This window comes from Rhinolophus sinicus, chromosome 17 (assembly GCF_057876585.1).
Source record: "Rhinolophus sinicus isolate RSI-liver-muscle chromosome 17, RSI-T2T, whole genome shotgun sequence".
NCBI classification, from domain to species: Eukaryota; Metazoa; Chordata; class Mammalia; order Chiroptera; family Rhinolophidae; genus Rhinolophus; species Rhinolophus sinicus.
Window position 1 is genome coordinate 209,851,031 of NC_142517.1, and position 24,373 is coordinate 209,875,403.

At 47.6% G+C, this 24,373-nt stretch overlaps 1 protein-coding gene across 1 annotated transcript in view; it reads right to left on the reverse strand.

The window, feature by feature from the left end:
* The window catches only part of ASB18 (ankyrin repeat and SOCS box containing 18), a 59,166-nt gene that overhangs the window by 22,130 nt on the left and 12,663 nt on the right, over positions 1-24,373 (reverse strand). The window contains 3 exon segments of the mRNA XM_019740949.3: positions 16,450-16,717; positions 20,543-20,569; positions 20,572-20,664. Coding sequence (XP_019596508.3) covers positions 16,450-16,717; positions 20,543-20,569; positions 20,572-20,664 — 388 coding nt within the window.

Sequence of the window (24,373 nt, forward strand, 5' to 3'; positions counted from 1 at the left end):
CTCAAGACTGTCCTCTCCTCAGGGCCTTGTCCACACCTGGGAGAATTCTAAACACCTCAGCCTGCGACGGCAGGCTGCTGGCCAAACTGCAGGACCTCAGGGTCTCAGACACCAGTGGGAAACTCGGTCTGCCCCAGCCTAAATGTGGGAGGCCAGTCACACAGACCCCCCTCCAGTCCGCTGGCCCCTGTCCTTTGGGCGCAGTCAAAACACCAGCTCTACATTAGTCACCCACTCCCGGGTCACCTCCTGGACGTCACGGTCCGTCCATGTGGCCGTTCCACCTTTGGAGTCTGATCTGCATAGTATGACTTCAGGCCACACCCTCCGGTCCCTGTAGCTCACGCACGCCTGTTGGGACCCTTCTCATCTCTGCTCTATTGAGACTTGAGTCCTTGACCCCTCATTCTCTCAGCCGTTCCTACCTTCACTTCCTTCCCTGGGCTGCACTCCAGTGCTTCTGTTCTCGGCATCCTCAGTTCCCTTGAATCGAGGGGACGTGGCCATCCCCTACGCCAGGTGGCCAAGTCACCCATTTGGGACCTAGTCATCGTCCACCCTCTCTCCCACCTTGGCTGCTGAGGGCCGCTGGAGGAAACACCGTTGGTGGATTCGCCTCCGGTCTCAGCTAGGCCTCAGGGACCTTCGGTTCACATTTCCCAGTGGTGGAAGGCCAGCTCCCCATGGCTTGCCCTTCAGTACAGACTCCAAATGTCATTGCCATCTTCAAGTGAGCCTGGTTCTACTCTCCTCCCTCTGGGCAATCTACTCCTATGTCACTCAAGAAGTGTGGGCTCTCCCAGGAACCACCACCCTTCTGCCTCTGCCAATGAATCTGCTCCCACACCTGTTAGACTCTGTTCCTACCACGATTGTTCCCGCCTTCCTCCATGGTCTAAGGAACGGAGTCCCTCTTGGTCAGCTTGCCCCAGGTGTAGTCCTTTCCTGCTTCCTGGGGGTCCTGCTCTGTCAGTTACTTGCTCTTTGCCTTTTTCCGGGCCTCCTCCCTCCTCCTCCCCCATTTCAGTGGTCACCACCCCTGTTAATTCCGTCTCTTTAATAATCACTTAAACTGCTTCCTCCCTCCATTCCCACTATCACTGGCTTTTGTTGAGGCCCAAATCCTTTCTTGCCTGAACGTTAATGAGTCTCCTAATTTGTCTCCTGCTCCAATCTCACAAGCTCCATACTACCCGGAAAGAGCCTTTCTGTGTGAATCAGACACGTGCCTGCTACACACCCAGCTGCTCCTGCTGCCTGCTGGAGAAAGCCGCGCCGCTGTCCCCAGGACACAGGACGTGGAGCCACCCAGCACCTGTGGACCTCCCCAGTCTCCTTTCCTGAGGTTCCATCCTGTGCTTCAGTCCTACCTGGCCAGGTGTGGTTCTGAGAACACACCCTGACGCTTCATGCCCCTGTGATATTGCATGCTGCTCCTCCGGGGAAGCCCTGCCTGCACGATGGCAGACACAGTCCCATGTTTCCTTCCTCCGCGTCTCGGGCGCCTGCCTTCCCAGGGCCTCCAGCAGAGGGTCGCACCCCTGTGTTGTCATATGCCTCGTACGTCGGTGCTTGCTTGGGCACAGCGTTTATCACACCATGCTTCAAATGTTCCTTAGCCTGTGCCACTCCTCTCCTAGACTGTTGGCTCCTTGAGTGTAGAAACGGAGGTTTATTTACCTCTGCTTGTCGGTGCCTAGTGCGGAACCCACTGTTGGGGTTCCCTAAGAGCACGTTACATACAGACATTTCCTTAATGAGCATCGTGCAGCTTTCCGTCATGTTGTTCCTGTCTGTCATGTTATTTCCCTCACTGGGGCTCTGAACGACATCATCCATTGAGGGTTTCCAGGCTGAAGCGACTGCTGTTAAATCTGTTTATATTTCTACCCAGGGACTCCCAGTGGTTTTCATTCTCTCTCTGTATTGCTCTCGTCTCAGTATCAGCAGTATCTTGAGAAGTGGTCTGTCTTGGGTGAAAGATATTGCAAACAAGTACAATTTGATGTGAAATGTCCTTTGGGACAATAACCAGCTCAGAGAGGATGCAAATTTCACAATCAGAGTGCTTCAGATCTGCTTCCTCCTTGCCTCTCTCTGGGAGGAATTTTGAACAGTGTAGCAGGAGGTTAGAATTCAAGGGTCCCATGTTATTTTGCCACTGAGCCTGTGTGCACTCGCAAGCAATTACAAAACATGTCTTCTACCTTTTTTTTTTTAAAGCATCCCAGTCTCCCCAAAGACGTCCATAGGGAAATTCGAGTGATCCTCTTGTTCACGTCCACAGCCGGTCTGGCTGATGGCCAGGCTGCTATTTGTGACTAAGATACCTTCAGAAGAAGGAGGATACTGGCCCACCCTCTGGAGGGCTGTAGGTGCCGTTTCCATTTTTAATGAAGCGCTTTTAATTGGCTAAACCTTGGCGCTTTCTTAGAGCAGGTCATGGTGTACGTTTTGTTCTCAGACCACAGGCATGAGAAAAAACAACACAACAACTTGACTGGGGCACAGCTCTGCTGGTATACCCTGGGCAGTCATTAAAAATGAAGGTGTGGGGGCCTGTTTAATGACATGGAAAGATATTTGCAATGGTTATGTGAAAAGATCAGGTTACAAAACAGCACTGAGCAGTGTTATTAAAAACAAACAAACCCACAGACATGTATATGCACAGAAAGCAAGCCAAGAAATCTACACGCCAACGTGTGCATGATGGGGTGATGGGTGCTTTTATTTCCTTTTTGCCTGTCGTATTTTCAAAATTTCTGAAAGGAATCAGTTTGAAAGAGGAATAGCAACAGAGGTTGTTAATAACACAACCACCCCCCACCAGCCACAGCCACAGCCCATGGGTTCTAAGAATGTCAGCTTCGCTGTCCAGGTTCCCAGAATGCTCTCGGATTTTCCGTTTATCTGTCTAGACATAAGCAGCCAACTTGGAAGGGATGAATGGCAGTGCCAATGAGAAACTGAGCAGAGAGGAGAGGGCTGGGGCAGGTTGGAGGTGCTCAGCGATAAGCAGAGACATGATAACAGTCTTGGGGACCTCCTGGACCCCACCTGGTATGTGTCAGTGTCTCTAGTGGGGAAAGCATGACCCAAGTCTGTGCAGAATTGCGGGTAACCTAGCTGTGCCCGAGCCCTTCCCTCCCGGGAGAGATTTTGTCAGGCGGTTTCCTGCTACCCCCATAGACAGATGAGTCAGAAAGGTCTGGAGCTGCTGTGACGGTCACTGTCAGGAACCAAGGGGAGAATCCCATCTGAGGACGTCCGAGCGGGTTGTCTCTGCCTTACAGGGCACTAAAGAGACACCGTGCTGTCTGAACAGCTTCTGATACGAAGCAACTTGGGCAGACACAAACCCTCCAATCCCTCATCCCTGTCTTCGATAATGAGCACGGTGACAGGCTGTTACAGGGAGGGAACCAAGGTTGACGGTACACTTTAGCTCGAGCAAAAAGGCAGGAGTTAGGAGAGATGAGCCACCAAGGACTGTTGAATTGGTGTCATTTTACTTATTTCTAAAGGGGAAGAAGCATTCTGTGCCCACATCCTGCACGCTGTGCCCAGCCACCCTCTAGCATGTTCCTGAAGCACCAGTCACCTCCAGGGCGCAGAGGGCCTTTGTGGTGATGGCCTCATCATGGCTTTCCCACCGTTCGCCTCTTCCCTGGCCCTTTCACATCACCTGCCACGTCTCCCTGCCTCCCAGGAGACAGAGCCTGTTCCAGGCTCTCCTTCTTCGTCTTCCCTCCTCCCCTTCACTGTTGCCACAAAGTCCGCAGAGTGGGATTTCACAGCCTCTGGTCCTGAGCCAGGAAGTCACTGCATCCCCCAACTACTTAGTTTTTCATTTATTATTATTTTTAATGTTACCTTCAGTTCTTGCTACAAATCTGCATCGTGGGTAGAATTTACACATAGGGAAATTGAAGCTTAAAAGAAGACCAGTGACTTGCATAAGGCCAGACACCCAGGACATGACAAAGCAGTGACCTGGGTGGCTGTGATTGGCTTCAAAGTTCTCAGTCCCACCACCCACCCTGCTGCCTCTTCCCATCAGCATTATTTGTGGGGTGCCTTCTATGAGCCAGGCGCTACACTAGACATTTCCCATAAGTTATCTCTAAACTTTTCATCCATCCATCCATCATCCATCCATCCATCCATCCATCCATCCATCCATCCATCCATCCGTCATCCGTCATCCACCCATCCATCCATCATCCATCCATCCATCCATCCATCCATCCATCCATCCATCCATCCATCATCCATCCATCATCCATCCATCCATCCATCCATCCATCCATCCATCCAGTAGAAAACATGGTCTGTGCTTCGTACAACAACAGTCTTTCAAGGCAGGGGAAGCCTTTCTTCTCTGAGCCATCCACAAAAATTTCTGGACAGACTTGCTAACAGGACCCTGAAGGCATGGACTATGTGCCATGGGGCTGGCAGGGGTCACCCACTGCTTGCCCAGTCCTGCCAGCAACCCTACATGATAGATTTCATTCTCCCCAGTTTTTGGCGAGGATTCAGTTTTTGAGGTTTGAGCAGTGACCTCAAGGGTTAGGACCAGGGAGATGACGGTGACCCCACAGCCGGCACATCCTGCTTGAAGGATGTGACAGCACAGCTCAACAACCACCAAAAGATGATACTGAGCGAGCGGGATAACCACAGTGACAAAGAACCATAAGGTTCTTTGGCTGAATTCAAGATTCAAAAAAATCACTTAATGTTTCTGAGGGGAGACAGACCTTGCTTACAAGCGCTTTGTTGGATATCTTAAGCATCTGTCTCCTGAGCAGCGGTTTCTGTCACCATAAGTCACTGGGTCCTCGGACAATCCAGATGGCCCTTCACTGTTCCCCTCACGTGTTTGCTGCCCCCCACCCCACCCCCGACAGAAAGAGGGGTTTCATGTAGACAGTGTGTTCAGTGACAGTAACAGGTGTCAGGAGCCAGTCTTGTCAAATCTCGTTGTCGCTACTTTTCCTTCTCATAGTTGACACGGAGGCAGATGGGCTGGAGACCCATCTCTGGGGCAGGGTGGCTGGAGCCCTAAGGCTGGGTCCGTGGGTGGGGGCAGAAGCGGCTGGATGCTGGGCAAGTGCCAGGCGGTGGCCATTCTGCTGAGCCTCTCTTTTGGGGATGTGTCACCCACCCCTTTCTTTCTGTTCTGTATTTTCTTCTCTCTGCCTTTCCCCCGGATGCTAAGCTCTGAGACTATTGGGCACAAATGTTTACAGTTGAAATGGCTGATGTGAACAGGCAAATCCTTAAGTGTAGAAAGGAGTTTGAGAGAGAAACTGGCTGGCCATTTCTATCCTTATGATTTCCCATGAAGCAATGGCTGCCATTTAATTTTGGGGCAAATTCTCCCCAGATTGCAAATGGAACCCTGCATTTTGGTGAACTGAAAAATGATTTAGGGAACAAACTTTGAGAAATCAGCTTCACGGTTTGCCTCACTTGCCCATGAAGTCGTATATGACTTTCTGGAAACTTCACTCAACAGAAATGGGCAACCTTTTTCTCCTTCCCTGGTCCCAGTGGATGAAGAGGGAGGCCCAGAAGCTTCAGAGAAGGGGAGAAGAATCAGAAAAAGTGAAAGAAAAGACTCTACCCACTTCTTGGGCCAGGGTGGGGGTGAGGTCGGGGGAGCTTTGAATTGGACCAGGTAAAAGTTTTATGTCTATTTGTGTTTATGTATTTTTAAAGTGAGGTAAAATTTGCACACAGATAAATGCGTAGATCTTAAAGAGTACAGCTGTATGAATTTCTACAAAGGATATACCTGTGTAACTGACATCTCATTCAATACCTAGACTATTTCCATCTCTCCAAGAAGTTCCCTTGCCTTTGCAACCACCCCCATAAGCTACTACGGTTTTGTCTTTTCTAGAACTTTTATTATGTCCGGCTCCTCTCGCTCAATATAATGTCTGACATTCATCCATATCATTGCATACATGAGTAACTCATTCTTTTTTATTCAAGTCATACTTAATTATATAGATATACCACAATTTAAAAATCCATTCTCCTATTTTTATTTTAAAAGATTTTATTGGGGAAGGGGAACAGGACTTTATTGGGGAACAGTGTGTACTTCCAGGACTTTTTCCAAGTCAAGTTGTTGTCCTTTCAATCTTACTTGTGGAGGGCGCAGCTCAGCTCCTGGTCCAGTTGCCGTTGTTAGTTGCAGGGGCACAGCCCACCATCCCTTGCGGGAGTCAAGGAATCGAACCGGCAACCTTGTGGTTGAGAGCCCACTGGCCCATGTGGGAATCGAACCGGCAGCCTTCGGAGTTAGGAGCATAGAGCTCTAACTGCCTGAGCCACCGGGCCGGCCCAATTCATTCTCCTATTGATATTGGTGGACATTTGGGTATTTCTGGCTGCTATGAACATCTTTGTATAAGTCTTCTTGTGGACTTACATGTTCTCATTTCTCTAAGGTAAATATCTAGAAGTGGAATTGTATATTTAACTTTAAAATAATCTGCCAAACAGTTTTCCACAGTCATTATATCATTATACACTCCCAATGACAACGAATGGGGGTTTCAATTGCTCCACATTCTTGCAAATGTTTGCTGTTGTCATTCTTTATGACTTAGCCCTTCGAATAGGTGTGGACTAGTGAATATTTCCTTGTGGTTTTAATTTGCATTTCCCTGATGAGAAACGATGTTAAATACCTTCTCATTTGCTTATTGGCCATTTGTACGTCTTTCCTGAGTGTCTAATCAAGACTTTTGCCCAGAAGATAAAGGTTTGATTTGGCCTGGATTACCTGACAGTGAGTCCTAGGTATTCAAATGGGACTTGGCAAGTGACCAGAAAGCTGAGCAATCTACCTGAGATGCTTGCTACGAAGGGGCAGGAAGGGGGTAACCCAGTGACAGGACATGTTTGAAAGGTGCTGATTAGAGGTGAGCTGAGCTACTCCGAACTCTACACAACTGTTGAAAAAAATTAGGTTAACAAAGGAGAGATCGTTCAGCATCCATCTCTAATAACACTTGGCTTTCGAGCCTGGCTCTGCCAATTTTCACTGTGTGCCACCTAACTGGCAAAACAGGGGCCGGCGAGATGAGATTCAGTTTTCCAATCTGTAGACTGGGGATAACTGTGCCTTGCAGGCCTGCTGGGAGGAGAGCAGCAAGTAAGACACTTCCCAGCACAAGTGCTTTGGCACGAGTGAAGTTCTAGAAATATCAAAGCATCCAATGAGGCAGCCGCTCTCTGACACCGTGTTCTTTAAAATTCCTTACGATACCTCAAGTTCCCGTTGATCCAGACCAGGTTTTCTCCCCTCTGGCTGAACAATGAATCAATCACTCATCTGGGAGGTGGAAAAGTAGACTGTTTTATGGATTACGTATCAATGTGCGTGGCCCTGGCACCTCATGCAGGTAAACTTCCTGCTCCAGGTGGAGACTTCTGGCTTTGGGGTGCGGACTCTGACAATTATCCCCACTCGATCCATCCTTTCCTGCCAGGGAGTGCCTTTCTTGCCTCAGGAAAAGCAATCCTTCCTTTCTGCCCAGATTTCAAACTGCTGGGTCTGCACTAGAAAAGAATTGCCCAATGATTTTCTTCAACGATTCCCCCTGTCCCCCCACCTTCCCCCCCTAAGATAACTAGTTGCTCTCATAGGTCCAACTCTGGTTTGTGAATCATTTGTTATTTAGTTGAATTGACACAACTAGGACAAAAAAGGAAAATGGCATGCTTTGTACTAATATATCCATGAAGGAAACAAGCCCTCTTCACTTCTATTTAAATCAAGACAGCTTTGGATGAGAAAAAGAATCAGGACTCTGGTAATTCTTTGCTCATTTTAATCATCTCAGAATTTGAAAAAAGGTCAAGGAGAGGAATCTGCTAATACATAGGGCGAGGCTGGCACACAGGCTACTAATGTGAAGAGAGTAACTTTACTGCAACTTTTCTTTTTGGGAAAAATCTCTTCAAAAGTCTCCTAGATTAAAGGTCCAATCTCCTTTTTTTGTGTGTTGAATTCTGAATTCTGAAGCTTGCTGGTTGGAAGGAAGCACAGACATTTTTTTTTTTAAATCCCAGGAACTCAGAGACTCAAAGGTTTGAAAGTCCTACACCCATGGTGAATTGCCGACTAAAAGGGGGAAGGAGCAGAACTGGGTCCCTAGGTGCGGAGACCATTGTCACCAACAGTAAGAAAATGAAATGGCTCTGTATGTAGGTCAACGACCCCCTCTCTACTGTAAGGGAAAAAAATTAAGGATGACCTAAAATCTACTATGTATAAAGAGATTCTAGAGAAAGTAGCTTGTCAAAGTGATAATGTTTATACTACCTGAAGCTAGACCTCCTCGGAGTGTAACTTTAGGGGGACTCTTTAAGCTGAAAAGCGGTGGTCAAAACCTCCAGCCCTTTCTGACATCTATTAACTTTTTATTCTTCAAGGAGGTTGGCTGTGTTATTGTAGAGGTGTTCAATGGATCTGCCAGCCTTTTCCATTATAATCATTGATAGTGGAGGGATTCTAAGTCAGCAATGCATAGTTCTTCCTGAACTTCTGCTGTATTCATCACTTATCTTAAACTTTTCCCCAGTAACCAGGATTTAAATAAGTCAAAACTGTCAAATTAAATTGGCAGGGAGAAAGACTCACGTAGAGACACACATAGGGACACGAGAGAAAATGAGAAGAAAAAGAAGAAAGAACAGGAGGAAGACAAAAGAGAAGAGATTTGGTAGAGCCCCACTTTAATACAAAGACATTTTAAAAGTCCTCATTAAACAATGTGCGAGACCTGTATGATTTCTGAAAACCAGCTGAGCTAGGAAATTAGTTTCTATTTTACAGTAGAGAAGCCAAGTCACTCCAATGTTCCATGCATCCCTCAGCCCCTCATGAGGTCCAGATGGGAGCTTGTTGGCCCGCGTTAGGGATATTATCAGGATTCACAAAATTTTGTGCTCTGATAGGTGTTGCATTCTCATTTCTTAGTAAAAAGCAATGTTTTTTTCTGATACAATTTCATTGGGAGGTGGGAACCCAAGGCGTGAAGCAAACTTGTGGTTTAAAACTCTTTTTATTTTTTAAATTATTTTAGATTTACAGAAGAGGTGCAAAGATAATATGGAGAGTTCCCAAATACCCATCACCCAGCTTTCCCTAAAGTTAATATCTTATAATATTTCGGTCCATTTCTCAAAATTAAGAAATTAAGATTAGTACAGTTCTATTAACTGAACTGCAGACTTTGTTTGGATTTCACCAGTTTTCCCACAATGCCCATGTTCTGTTCCAGGGTACCATGTTGGATTTAGAGAAATTAATTCTGAACAAAGGAAAGGAAATATAGACCTTCTTTTTGAGGGAGGCATGGTGTATTCTTAGACTTGGAACATCATCAAATGGGTTATGTTTTCCACAGGAGCCTGTTATAATTGGGAACTATATTCCTGACTAAGGGTATCACAGCAAATAACTCACAGATGACCAACGGATATGGAGGTAAAGGAAAGAAACAACACCCCCACAGTAATTTAAAATAGAGAAATACTGTTTCAATACTCTTAAAAGAAACACAATGACTATATAAGAGACCCCCAGCAATTGCATTCAGCACCTACATAATTCTTACTATACGCCAGGCTCTTCTAAATATTTTTCTAAACATTTTACCTGTATTAACTCATTTAATTCTCATAAGCATTCTATGTAGTAAGCTCAAGTATCATCCCTATTTCACAGATGAGAACACTGAGACAGAAATATAAAATAACTTACCCAAGGTTTCACAGCTAATTAGTGTTGGAATTGGGGTTCAGTCAAGGCCTCAAATGTAAAATGTGTACTTGTAGCATATAAAATTGTATAGTATAAAAAATATGATAAAAACGGAATGCAATTAACATATAATTGATTAATTATTTTGCCTGCTTTCTTAGTACATAGAAAGACTTTTGCTTTGATTTGGTCGGCTTATGTCCTTTGATAAAGGACATAAGAAAATCCTAGAAAATTTTCAGCTGTTGGATACCAGCCCACACCCCAGACTTCCAAGCACATCATATATGCTACACATGTCTGGTCCCAGCATCTAGTACACTGCTTTTCATTACCTTCCTCTCCCCTGACACTGAAAGCATCCTGAGGGTACAGACCATCTAATGCAGTCCTAGCATCTCACAGAATTCATAGGCAATTGAATGCTTGCAGGAATGGAGTTATTATGGGTTGACCTTGGGGCTGTGCTTTTCAAAAATAGATGGGTTTTCTATAATGTTGTCACCAGATGGCAACAACTTCATGCAACAGCAAATCATCTACCAAATGAGTCAAGGACAGAAATAGGAAGTTAAAACCAGGTAGAAATTAATCCCATGTTGAGAGAGAGAAAGAGCACCGAACCCTAACCACTAGGTGACCCCATGTTGAATAATTAGAAAGAAGCTCCCTGTAGAAAGCGGAGAAGGCCTGCAGCTGAGGACAGAAATGGGTCACAAGGTTTGAGTGCATTCTGCAACATGATTGGCAAACACTCAATTTCTTGACCTCCCAAAAAGCCTCTGGGCTCCCAGACTGAGGCTCAGTGAAGGTGATCCAGGCAGAGCCCAGTGGATTCTTAGAGTTGAGGAGATGGAGCTGGGAGTTTAGGGAAGCCAAGGCAGCTTGACTTTGCAGGGCAGACTTCTGGGAGAAAACTTCGCAGAGGGTCCCCTTGAGTATTCAGTTGAGTAGTGACGTGTGTGTGTGTGTGTGTGTGTGTGTGTGTGTGTGTGTGTATGTGTGAATGTGTGAATAAACTACCTGAGGCTGGGGAAATAACCACCTGAAATAAGTAGAGAGAATCAAGCCCATAGCATGCACCAGTCCAGGAATAGTGCCTGTTCTCAACAACCAGAGTGCAAGACCTCATAAATGATGAGGCATGGATTTGAGTACTACGCAGGGTGTTGTCTCAGTACCGGGGAGAAAAATTAACCTTAGGCTGAATACTGCACTGATCCTGCCTAGCAAAGCTTAAAAGCAAAACTCAAAAGGATGAAACTATTTTCAAGTTACTTTACATCCCGGAGCAGAGATCAAGAATATTGACAGGAACACAAAAATACACCGTGCCCAATAAGATAAATGAAGAGAAAAAACCCCCAATCAATTAAAACTGACCTAGGTGGTTGAAAAGTAGACAGGAACATTAAAACAGTTATAACTGTATTCCATATGTTTGAGAAACTAGAGCAAAGATTGAACATGTGAAGTAGACATGGAAGATATAAATTGGAAGACTGTAAATTTAAAATGGAAAACTATCATGTCTGAGACGAAAAATACACTGAACAGGATTAATGGCAAATCAGACGTTTCAGAACACAAGATAAATCAATTACAGAGAAAAAATGAACAAAGCATCAATGAACGGTGGAACAACTTCAAGTGCTGTAAAATACGTGCAATAGGAGTCGCTGAAAAAGAGGAGGGGATTGTAGGGAAAAAATGTGAAGAAATAATTGCCCCACATTTTCCAAATTTGATGAGAAGTATAAGCCCACAGATCCAAGAAACTCAATGAATCTCAAGGACAAGACACATGAAGAAAACTACATCAAAGCACATCATTATCAAATTGCTTAAAATCAATGATAAGGAGAAAATCTTAAAACCAGAAAAAAAGGACAATATGTATAAAAGAACAAAGAGAGAAGGACAGATTTTTCCATTAAAAAATGCAAGTTAGAAGACCGTGGAGTCATGTGTCTAAAGTACTGAGAGTAAAGTACCTTTCAAACACTCAAACAGAAATAAAGACTTTTTCAAACAAACATGAAAGAATTCATCACCAGAAGAACTTCACTGTAAGAAATGTTAAAGAAAACCCTTCAAGCAGAAGATAAAACCAGATGGAATCTTTGATCTATACAAAGGAATGAAGGAATCTGGAAATGGAACTACATAGGTAAACATAAAAACTCTTTTTCTTATTATTTCACTATATTTAAAAGATAATTGACTGTTTGAAAAAAATAATAACAATGTATTGTGGGACTTTTGTGCAGAAGTGAAATGTATGATACCAATATCATAAATGCCAGAAGGAGAGAAATGGAAGTAAACTGTTATATGGTTTTTATATTATATGTGAAGTTGTATGATATTACTTGAGGACACACTGTGATAAAGTAAAGATGTATTCTATAAACCCTAAAACAACAACTAAAATTACACAACAAAAAGTTATATATAATAGGCCATAAAGGAGATAAAATGGAATCATGAAAAACTGCTCAATTAATACAGAAGAAGGATAAAAAGAAGAAGAAAAGGGAACAAAGAATGGATGCAAATAAAAAATAGAAAGATGTTTGATTTAAATCTTACCATATCAAAATCACATTAAATGTAAATGATCTAAACACACAATTAAAAGGCAGAGACTAGCATGTTGGATTAAAAAAAAAAGACCCAATTATAATCTGCCTACAACAAATCTACTTTAAAAATAAAGACACAAACTGAGGATTGCCTTCAAGCAGTAGTCGGCAAGGAACTGAGACCTTCAGTCCAATAGTTCCTGAGGAAATGAATTCTGCCTATAACCATGAGAATTCAGCAGCGGATTCTTCCCCAGTTGACCCTTCAATTGAAACCCTAGCCCTTGTTGACATGTTGACATAGCTGGGTCTTGTGAGGACCCAGCTACGGTACGCCCAACCTCCTCACCCACAGAAACCATGAGATAATGTGTGTTGTAAATTTTGAAGTTTGTGGTAATTTGTACTTGCAGCAAACTATGAATAGAAGGGAACTCTCTTAGTCTGAAAAAGATCATCTACAAGAAAAAATACATATAATATCATACTTAATGGTGAAAAATTTAAGGCTTTCCTCTAACATCAGGAATAAACAAATTGTCTGCTCTCATTACTTCTAGTCAACATTGCACTGGAGATTCTATCCAGTGCAATAAAGCAAGAAAAAGTAATCCAAGACATCCAGATTGAAAAAAAATAAAATTGTGTTTATTTACCGATGACCTGATTGCCTACATAGAAATCCTATGGAATGTACAATAGGCCACTAGAACAATTAGTGAGCTTAGCAAGGTTGCAGGATACATTATTAATATACAAAAATAAATTATTAATTTTATATAGTAGCTACACACAATCAGAAATTTAAATAAAAAATACCACTTACAAAAGCATCAAAAATATGAAATACGTAGGGATAAATCTGACAAAACATATGCAAGCCCTATACACTGAAAACTGAAAAACACGGCTGGGAGAAATTAAAGACCTTAATAAATGGAGAGCTTTACTGTGTTCATGGGTTGGAAGATTCAGTATTTTTATGATGTCAGTTCTCCCCAAATGGATTCACAGCAACCCCAGTCAAAATCCAGTAGCAGCCTTTTGTGTAGAAATTGATTTTTAAAATGTATATGGAAACGCAAAGAGGCTAGAATAGCCAAAACAACTTCAAAAAAGAAGAAGGATGCTCACTATTGCTAACGGACTTCAAGATTTTTCATTGAGCCACAGTATTCAATGTGATGTGCTACTGGTGTCAAAACAGACAAACACATCAGTGGCATATAATAGAGTTAGGGGAGAATGGCTTTGCCATGGAGTCCTGGTGGCCTTGCCTGTGTCCACGTAGGGCTACACAAACAGAGGTTTGAACCACTGTTGATCGTAAGTCTCGGCAGAACATGCTGTGATCCTCCCGGATGGGAGGCTTGTAAGGAGCTGCTAAAGTCCCCTTGGGAGGGTTTCATGAGACATTTTTTCTTTGCCTCCTGGGTTCTCATGAGGTTTGCGACTTCCTGCCATACCACCTCCCCACCCTTCCCTAGCATCAAGGCCCCCAATACAGCTGCAGAGTATAAAACTGCTCAGCTGAAGTCTAGATTGGCTGTTCAGCAACAGGGTAACCTATAACTCATACTGCCACCATCTGGCCCCTTTTGTTTATTGGTTTTTGTAGTGTGTGGAACAAGGACAGTGAGGAATTGGCACCTTTGGCTATTTTCTTTCACTGTGTATGTAAGTGATAAATGGTCTGAATCTAAGAATGGCTCCTTGGGTCTTTATCAATTGAATCAGTCAGACCTTGCCCTGTCTTGCGTGTACTTGACAAGAGAGTCCAGAAATAAACCGACACATATGTAGTCAGTTGTTTTCAACAAAGGTGCAAAGTCAATTTAATGGAGAAAGGAAAGGCTTTTTGACAAATGGCGCTGGAACAACTGGCTATCTACATGCCAAAAAAAAAAAAAAAAAAAAAAATGCTTTCAGCCATACCTCACCTCACACCATATTCAGAACTTAACTCAAAATGGGTTATAGACTTAAATGTAAAGTATAAAATTATTCAATTTATAGAGGAAAACATAGGGGGAAATCTTTGTGACCCTGGGTTAGGCAAATATTTTTTTTTTAGATACAATAACCCAACACAATCCCTAAAATAAAAAAAATTGATAAGCTGGGTCCCACAAAAATTAAGAACTTCTGTTCTTCAAAAGATACTTTTAACAGAAGAAAATACGCCAGAGACTGGGAGATAATATTTATAAATCACACGTCTGACAAGAGACTTGTATCCAGACTATATAAAGAAATCTTAAAATTTAAGAAGAAAACAAGCAACCCAATTTTTAACACAGGCACATCACCAAAGAAAATATGCAGACAGCAAATAAGTACATGAAAAGATGCTCACCATCACTTGTCTTTAGGGAAGTGCAAATCATTTCTCAAATATACTTGTACACACCTGTAGAATGTCTACAATTAAAGAGTGTCCACACCAAATGTTGGTGAGGATGGAGCAACCGGCCCCCTCAGACTCTGCTGGTGGGAATGGAAAACGGGACAGCCACTTGGGGAACCAGTGGGGTAGTTTCGTAAATGGTTCTCTCTTAATCATATCCTATGGCCCAGCCATTCCAATCCTAGGTATTTACCCCCATACGAAGGCTGGTACACAAATGTTCATAGCAGCATTATGTGTAATAGCCCCAAGCTGGAAACAGCCAAATGTCTTCCAACATATGAATGGAGAACACAGAGCAGTACCTCCATACCCCGGGTTACCACTCAGCAATGAAAATGAGTGACTCACAGATACACACAACATGATGACTCGAAGTAGTGGTGGTGACAGAAGCCAGGCAGAGAGAATGCACTCCATTTACATAAAGTTCTAGCAAATTCAGGCTAAACTATAGTGCAGATCAATGAGATAATGGAGGAGGGGAGCAGCGGGCGGAGATAGCAATGGGAAAAGGGAACCTTGTGATGATGATGGTGAGGTGTGTTCACTCCCTTGATAAATGGGGATGGTGTCATGAATGCATATGTGTCCGTGCAAATTTATCAAGTTGTACCTTTTACACATATGCAGCTTGTTGTATGCAGTTACAGCTTAGTGAAGCTGTTTCTAAAACACATGGTTATAACATTGTTCCTTCAGTCATTCAGGACTTGAGGTGCTCTTGCATGCCTTTCTGGGTTCCCACTCTGAAGTCAGGTGAGAGGTGGAGGTGATGCCCCTGCCTGGGTCCCTGAGAGCCTAGTGGTCCTGCCAGCCTGCACTTAACATGGTGATTTTATTTGATCCTAGCTGCAGAGATAGAAGGCCAAGAAATTACAACCCCGAGGGCAGGGACTGGAACATTTTGACTAAAAGAAATGTCAAGATGACATACTGCAAGCTGAGAACCCGGACATAAATCCTGTGCAATGACACGGTGGCCCCGCCGCCTCTCCCGGACCTACTGGACCCCGTGGGGACAGATACTCTGCAAGGACAAATGCGGGGCTGGAAGGGGTGGTTGCAGAACCTCCAGAACCCCAGCACCTGGGTAGGCGGTGGGCTGGGGGGCCGCTGCACCCCTCAAAATGCCCGGCCAGCTCGGCTTCCTAGTGGGACTCTGAAGCCCCGCCTGAGGAGCTAACCATTTATGTCACACTGTGACAATTATTCTGCATAAAATTATCATTAAAAACCCTAATTTTTCAGCCTCCAACCCCGCCAGTGGCCTTTTAGCATTCTTCAGCGCGGCGTCTGCGGGCCCTGATCAGCCCGCTCATTACCTCGGCGTGGCGCCTCCCGCCTCACACTCGCAATCAAGGCTAATTACACCCTCCCGGGGCCGGGGCCAGAGCCGGGTCCGGGGTCCGGGGGTGGGGTCCGGGGTGGAGCAGGCTGTGAGGTGCCTGCCGGGCTTTGATGGACAGCGAGGGCCAGGGTAGTGGCCGAAGGCAGGTTCTGGGTCTGGGTGGGGTCAAGTGGCGCGAGGTATTAGGGGTCCGGGTCCGGGGCAGGGCGGGGCCATTGGGTCTGGGGGCGGGGACAGGGCGGAGGGGCGTGGCCAGCTCCGGAGAGGTCTGGGTGGGTGGCTGGGGCGTGGGCCGAGCGGTGTGTCTTACCCGAGCGAAGCGGCGGTGCGGCAGAGGTGCAGGGGCGCCAGGCCCTCTGCGCTGAGCAGGTCAGGGTGGGCACCGTGCTGCAGCAGCAGCTGCGCACAGGCCGTGTGGCCCCCCAGGCAGGCCTCGTGCAGGGGCCCTCGGCCGCCGGGACTGGCGTCGGGGTCCGCACCGCGGCTGAGCAGGTGGTGCAGGCAGTCTGTGTGGCCGCGGGCCGCAGCGATGCCCAGGGGCGTGGTGAGCTCCCGCTTGTACTCCAGGGTCCAGAGGCCTGGGGGGAGGGCAAGAAGTAAGGTGAGTGGGGCCACCAGGGTGGGGCGGGGTCCATTAGGGCTGAAATAGGGTGAAACCATCTCTTAAAAGTAGGTACCAGGTGAGTGTGTAGGGAGATGTGCAAGGATGCCGAGGGTTGGGTCAGAGAAACCCAGCGAGACCCAGCTAGACACACGGATGGGGGTGAGGGCTGGGGAGATACAGGGGCGAAGACAAGCGCAGAGATGGGCAGAGAGAGAGAGCTATCAAGGGAAAACAGAAGTGTGGGAAGATGACGGGGACACACACACACACAGAAACTGAGCAGAGACTTAATGAGAAGGGGGCAGAGATGGAGACACGGGAGAAAGGGAATAACGAGGTGGGAAAGGCCAAAATGGAACCAGAGAGAATGGGGGAGGGTGTATGGAGATAGGACTGTTTTGCCAAATATGGGGGTGACTGCGGACTCCGGTGCCATTCAAGGTGTTAAAAGCTGACCAAGCAGGGTGGACAGTGAGGAACTGACATTCTCCAGGCTCTGAATTAGGGGCAGTTGAAGGGAGGAAAGTCAGTTGTGGATTTTTCTAGAATCCAGCTCTCTCATTGAGCCCCAAACGTACCCTTTATCATCAAGAGCAGACGGCAACAGACAAAACAAACTGACCCACAGCACCAGCCCTGCTCAAGAAAAGGACTCAGAAAGTTTAGTGCTGTTGGAAGTGGCTGAGTTTCAGAAGCAACTTTGATGTGACGAGCCACATTGAGCGTGATGGTGGTTTGTTTCTTTGCGCTTTTTAGGGTTTTGTGTGTGTGTGTGTGTGTGTGTGTGTATGTGTGTGTGTGTGTGTGTCTGTGTAGGGTTGCTCTTTCTTGCGGGATGAATGGAGCGGGTGACATGCATTTTACTTCTCTGAAAACTTTGGGCTTTCAAAAGGCCCGTGGAAGGTTGTTAGCGTCCAGGAGCGCTCGTGGAAATGGCGGAAGCAGCCCCTGGTGAATACACTTCAAGGGACAGGATTTCACATGGCAGGAATGCCTTCTGATAATGATGGAAGAATCGATCCCGTGGCTGTAATGAGCTGCTGAGGAGACCCTTTTCACAGGCCACCTCCTTCCTGGGACCCATGCTGTGCAGTTGTGAAAGACCACTCCTAATTACCTACCTGCAGAGTTCCGGCCTGCCCCGCGTCCCCACGGCTCAGCCTGGAGGTTGTTACACACCCGTGGGGGTGTGTGGGGACCTGTCATCCTGATGGCCAGAGGCCCCGGGGGGACACAGGCCTGCGTGGGCTTGGGCTGCTTTCCCAGTGAAGACCTGGTCTGATGTGGAGCAGGGAGGGTGCGTATAGTCCCAGATGATAACTGACCTACATTCCGGCAGGCCCAGTTCCTGGCTCTTGATTCTACTTATTTTCCTGCGATAGGAAGTCTACTTCACTGGGGGCAAAGAAGAGGGTGCTGCGTTCTCTAGGGCCTGCTGAATTCCCAGCCCCACTCCACCCACTGGCAGCTCTGTTCACCCACCCTGGATTTCCAAGTCTTCCCATGGACTGACGGGAAGCGGCCGTGATGGGCATGTAGCTCAGCCCTCGCTTAGGGCCGGCACCCTTGTCCAGGTCCCAGGAGATGTCACCCAGCTTCCAGCCTTCAGGAGAACCTGGGTTCTGAGGCAGCTGTCTGGAGCAGGAAGCCTGAAGCAGCGTCCTAGAATCCCCACCCCATGGTCCAGGCTCTGCCACAGGAGGGGTGCGGACGTAGTCTTCTCCCCACGTGGGGCTTCCCTGTAACGTCACTCCTCCATGCCAGTGCTGTCCTCGGACTGTGAGCTGTACCAAGGGGCTGGTCCCTGTGACCCTGAGAGATGTACCGCGTTCCCCATGGCTTCTTTAGAGGGAGCTGGAGTTAGCCATCAGAGTCTTCATATGAGAGAGGGCAGAGTGTGTGGGGCCGCTGTTCTCAAAACAGCATTTGGTCATTTCTGCGGCTGAAGGGAAGGCAGGTGGCTGAGCCTGGGAGTCCAGCTGCCCTGAGTGCTGCCCACCCTCTCTCTTCCCCCTCCCTCCACCCTCCCCCATCAAGGCCAGGGTTAGTACTAGCTCTCTGGGAGCTGTTCCTCCCTACTAGCTCGGGTCCCTCTGCGTGCCCCAGCTTCCTGTGGTACAGGGGTGCCATAGAAAAAACAGCACAACTGAGCAGGGAAAAAGGAAAAAGCCTGTTTGTTACCCTAACGTTACGCAGGACTATGGGGTAACATTATTATCGATTTGAAATTGCAACATTTGAGCTTTCCTGAATGTGCAAGCCTGGGAGGCACGTGATTAGAAAACAAACATTCATTGAGCGTCTGAGCATTTGGCATCCTTGATTGAATCTCCACGAGGCCCTTGAGGACCATGTGCACCCATCTGGGCCAGGTGAAGGGGAGGAAGCCCAGAAGGGGTCCGGACTCCCTCACTGGGGGGTGGGGCGGCCCTGACTGGATGCATTTGTCTTCCCACAGTCCCTGCCCCTCACTGGGTGCTGGGAGCTGCTCTGACAGTGTTTTGGTTTATTCCCTTCTCCAGTGGGAGGTAGAAACAGAACTGTGTCAGTTCTTTGGAGGCCGACCTTCCGCGTTGACCTTCCACATTCTTTGCCTGCCAGAGCTCACGAGTCGGGGACACAGGACACTGGCCTTTGGCCCACTGACCACAGAGTCTTGAATCCTCTTGGTCTGGCAGAGCTGCTGTGGATTCTGACACGTGACCCTCTTGGTTCAATGTATTGCATCTGGACACATGGAGAGAGTGTGCGCAATGCAAAGTGCCAGTCAAGAGAGCTCACTGCAGGGGCCGGCCCGGTGGCTCAGGCAGTTAGAGCTCTGTGCTCCTAACTCTGAAGGCTGCCGGTTCGATTCCCACATGGGCCAGTGGGCTCTCAACCACAAGGCTGCCGGTTCGACTCCCACAAGGGGTGGTGGGCTGTGCCCCCTGCAACTAGCAACGGCAACTGGACCTGGAGCTGAGCTGCACGCTCCACAACTAAGACTGAAAGAACAACAACTTGAAGCTGAACAGAACCCTCTACAACTAAGATTGAAAGGACAACAACTTGACTTGGAGAAAAGTCCTGAAAGTGCACACTGTTCCCCAATAAAATCTTTAGAAAAAAAAAAAAAAGAGAGCTCACTGCAGCCTGCTGCTCAGCAAATCTGTTCAACCCCGGGTGGGGCTGAGGGGGGACTCTCCCCTCTTGTGGGGTCTCTTGCCTGCCCAGCTCATAGTGGTGTTCAGGCAGCAACAGTGCTCCCAGGATCTGACTTACGTAGGGACCTCTGGTTTCTTCACCCTTCTCCCCCCATCTGGCTCCCCTAGGTTCCAGGAGGAGACGATGCTGAGAGCTCTCCCTCTGCTGATGTTGGCTGTGCCCCAGGCACCCCACTGTAGCCGTGGTGTTCACGGGGTCATGGAAGGACCTGGCACCGGCAGAGCTCACGCCAGGGCCCTGCTCCGGGCACACGCGAAGAAGAAGGGGTTTCTTCTCCATCCCCCGCCTCCCTGGCTGCCCAGAGCAGGCACCGGCAGATAACACCCAAAACGATGCTCTATTTTTAAAGACAAGAGGCGCCCGGCGGGCACTTCATACCAGCATCTCGGCCTTTGTAGTTTGATCTCCCACTTCCCTCCGCCTAAAACCTCCATCTTACAACTCATGCGAACCCAATTTCATTTATAGGCCTCCTTTGCTCACGTGTGTTACATGCAGCGCCTATGTAAGCAGTCTGCAGACTGGAGCTGTACGTTCACAGGATGTTAGTAGCTCCTTAAGACTAAGTAACTCAGCTTTAAAGGAGCACAGGTACCCGAGGGGCCAAACGTGGCGGGGGTTGCACCTGCCACTGCATCTCCTCCTCCTTGACCTCAGACACCACGTTGGCGCCCTGGAAGGACTGGCCCAGGGGAGGCGCCAGGCGCTGCAGGTCTCCTGTGACCAAGGCGGCGTGGCACTCAATTTCCGGGGACGCAGCACTAGCCTGAGGCTCTTTGTGCCTCTTCTCAGAGATTAGAAGCTCCCCTCTAACTGGCTCCGGCCACCTCTCCATGGCAATGCCGTTGTTTGCGGACAAGTTCTTCAGGAAGGCGAAGATGGTCTTATGGAGTGTGAGCTAATTGTCATCCACTTAGGCCTCAGTGGTGGCGTATTTATAACTCCTGTGGGATCTGATGTGACAATGGTCACTTGATATGGCCAGTGTCATATGACCATTGAGACATCACAGAGCCCAGCCACCCCTGGTGATTATATAGATGTGAACTCCAGACACAGATACATCTGTGTGTCTCCAAAACAGCTCTCTACACAAGCGCAGACACCATAAAATGGGCGGCCCTTCTCTTTCTTGTTTTAGAGGGTGTCGTCTTGCTTTTGTCCCACTGCTTTCTTTGCTGCTGTGACCATGGTGAGTGGATGTGTGTCCTGAGGGCGTGTCAGGTCTGAGGATATGTGAGGGAGGCCCAGCTGGATGCTGCAAGTGACCGAGCTCGACATGGGTGTCCCCGGGTGGGAGGCTCCAGGGGGCAGACGGGGTTTCCAAAGGTGTCAACTGGGGTCCCTGGTGGACTGTTTCGTTCAGTTGTTGAGAACTGATCCCAAAATGCGCATCCTTTGCTGAAGATGAGAAATGCCACAACTTCTTTTTTTTTTTTTTTGAATTAATGAATGGTAGCAGCGCTCTATGCGTAACTTACTTGCTACAGTTTAGTGCAGGGCTTTGTTTTGTAGTCTAAGCATTTATAAGGCCATTTTTTTCTTGTAGCTAATACACAGTTCGTATACCTTTTTTTCCCAATTGCTTTCTTTCTACTAGGAAGTTGGAATGAGCCAGTGCAGTTGGGCTACGGGACCCTCGGCCACGTCCATATGAGTTACAGTTAAACGCTTGTGACCAGAGGCTGCAGGAGGAAGGAGCGGGCACTGCCTGTGTGGGCACAGGGGAGGGTGGGGCACAGGCACAGGACAGGTGGAGACTCCGAGGGTGGATAACGGCAGCCACCATCCATCAGTGCCAGCATTACACTTGGGGACCCGTGGGGTCCCATCATTATGTGGTGTTGCAATCAAACAAAACAGCAGGAAAAAAGTCTTCAAGTCAAGGAGTAGGGTTCATGGACCCTTAGTCACAGCCGAACTTCTGAAGCACCCCTTTCCCATGTCCCTCTGTCTCAATCTCTTCTGCACCCCAAAGTCACCCCGTGGCTTGCCTCTCCTCTGTCTGAGCTCCCCAAAGCCTAAGCAGGCTCTAGGCGTTCGTTGGGCCTTTGTTTTGAAGGGTAACCTGGCCCTTGGGGTGCTCCTTGCACCAAGATTTTCCACAACAAAAGGGGGTCCAGCAGAGCTCCCCTGGCCTTCCTTAGAAGGGGGAAAAGGTGGAGGCGAGTTGAATGCCTTTATAATTTAATAAAGATTTGTTTTATCGTGGCAGACCTGATTTGCAGGCATATATGTGCATGCACAGCCTGACCCACAGCCTAGGGGGTCCCCAGTGGTTAAACCTGCCTCTTGTCTACAGAAGAGGGCTGCAGGGGTGCTGGCATGGGACAGGTGTGGCCTCCTGCCCATCTCTGCTGCTGAAGGGCTCACATTGGTGACAGCAAGAGGTGCAGGAAACTCGGTCACTCCCTGAGCTGGCTGCCATGGGTGTGGGTCTGTCTTCACCACGCTTGTCTGGTGCCTGGGCTGAGGCTCAGTGCAGAGGAGGCAGAAGGGCCCAAGGGCTTCAGCCATAATCAGCTCACCCATAATCTCGGAGCTCAGAGAGAGCTGCAGGAGGAGGCTGTGCTGCCCAGCCATCCCCTATAAGTGGCTCTCTGCCCAGGGGACCCTGAACGTGGGTGGCCTTCGTGCCATTGGCAGAAGACGAAGCTGGGACTCAGAGTCAGGCAGCTCGCCCAAGGTTTCCAAGCCCTGAGATGGTCAACGATCAAACACATCACGTTGAGTTCGAGGGCTTCCCGCCTCGTCCCTCAGCCCTGTCTGAGCACGTGACACTGCAGCTCAAGGATGTGCAGTGAGTCCCCTGACGGCGCCTTGCGGTGCCCATGTTGTCCCCTCTGCTTGGCTTTCTTCTTTTCCCCTTGTCACCTGGCCAGCCCCGCTCTTTTTCCCTCCCCACTCAGCAAAGCCTCTCTCCTCCTCCCCGGCTGGTCCCGATGTCTGTCCTGGCACCTCTCCGTGGTACCTGGCACAACGCTGGTACCGAGGGTCACGTGTCTGTGCTGGTTACTCCACTTGACCGCGAGCTTCCTGACCACAGCCTTCTGCTTCCTCATGTCCGTGGGGTTCTCAGTGTCCAGCATGGTGTGTCATACACAACAGGTCCTCATGAAAATGGTTGAAAGGACGAATAGGTCTGTCTCTCTGAAACTGGCTCCACTGCGTTTAATTTCCTCTCATTCTTGGCCGTCCGCTACCTTTTCCCCTTTGGACTCTTGGTGCATCACGGGCAGGCATTCCGATGCCGGGGGTGGGGCTCCATCTCAGCGGTGTGGGCTGCCCTGCACAGCCCACCTTTCCCTGTGTGTAAAGGTACCGAGTCTCATAAGAAGACCTTGTCTATTGTATGTGCCATAAGGGCTCCTTAAAATGTCATTTCCCGTTTTAAAGTTCATCTCCCTTGTCTCCATCAGCAGCAGCAAAGACAGAATCAGTATCGTCAATGGGAACAGCAGAGATTATTTTCGAGGGTCCCTACGTGCCTTAAGCGCTGCTGAGTGTTGGGGAAAATGCAGTGGTAAAGAGCCCACAGACCATGTCCGCAAGGAATGTACGGCCTCGTCGGACATAAGAGGCAGGTGCGTACAGAAGATGGTGGACAGACACACTGTGGGGGCCACTGCCCTTGTCATGGTACCTTAGAACGTGAAGTCCTGTACTCTTCCCATTCACTTACGTATTCGGCAGGTGCTCTATTCATTTCATTAGCAACGTTAATTCCTCAGCTGTTTCATTCCTCTAAGCAGCGCCATGTTGCCGTCTTACCGTCCTCAGACTGTTGGTGATGAGGTGCATTTCTGAAGGACTTACGAGCATTCACACACAACTATCCTGTCGTCCAGCCTGAGCCTGTATTTCACTTCAGACTGGAGAATTCTTTTGTACCTGATGTATTTTGACACGGTTATTTTTAAAAGGTGTGGGACACTGGAGTGCGTCCAGGGATCAGAGCATTCTGCCTATGTTCTACGCTAAATTTAGCTTTTCAAATGTTATATTTGTCAACAGCACCCAAAATATCCAGCCTTGATTTTGGTGGGTGGGGAGTGGTAGCTCAGAAACAGACTCGGTTCTTTGTGAAAGTGTTAAAAGCAGCTCGTGATAGACAACACTGGTCTCACAAGTAAGACTTGGAGGTTACTTCAGAGGCATGGCAGAGTGTCCTTTGTTTTAACAAACAAGCATAGCTATTTGTGTGACTATTACATTTAAAAAACCACCCAAGAAACACTAGAAACCAAACAACAACAAAATCGACAACCCCCACAAATATCTGAAAACAATCTATTCATCGATTCTCAGTAGACATTCGTGGAATATTATGTGCTAACGTATTTTTGTAGGTTTTCTGGATTCGGAGGTAAAAATTATAGTAACCCTGCCCTCCAGCACCATACAGGAAAAAGCAATGACCAGAGGA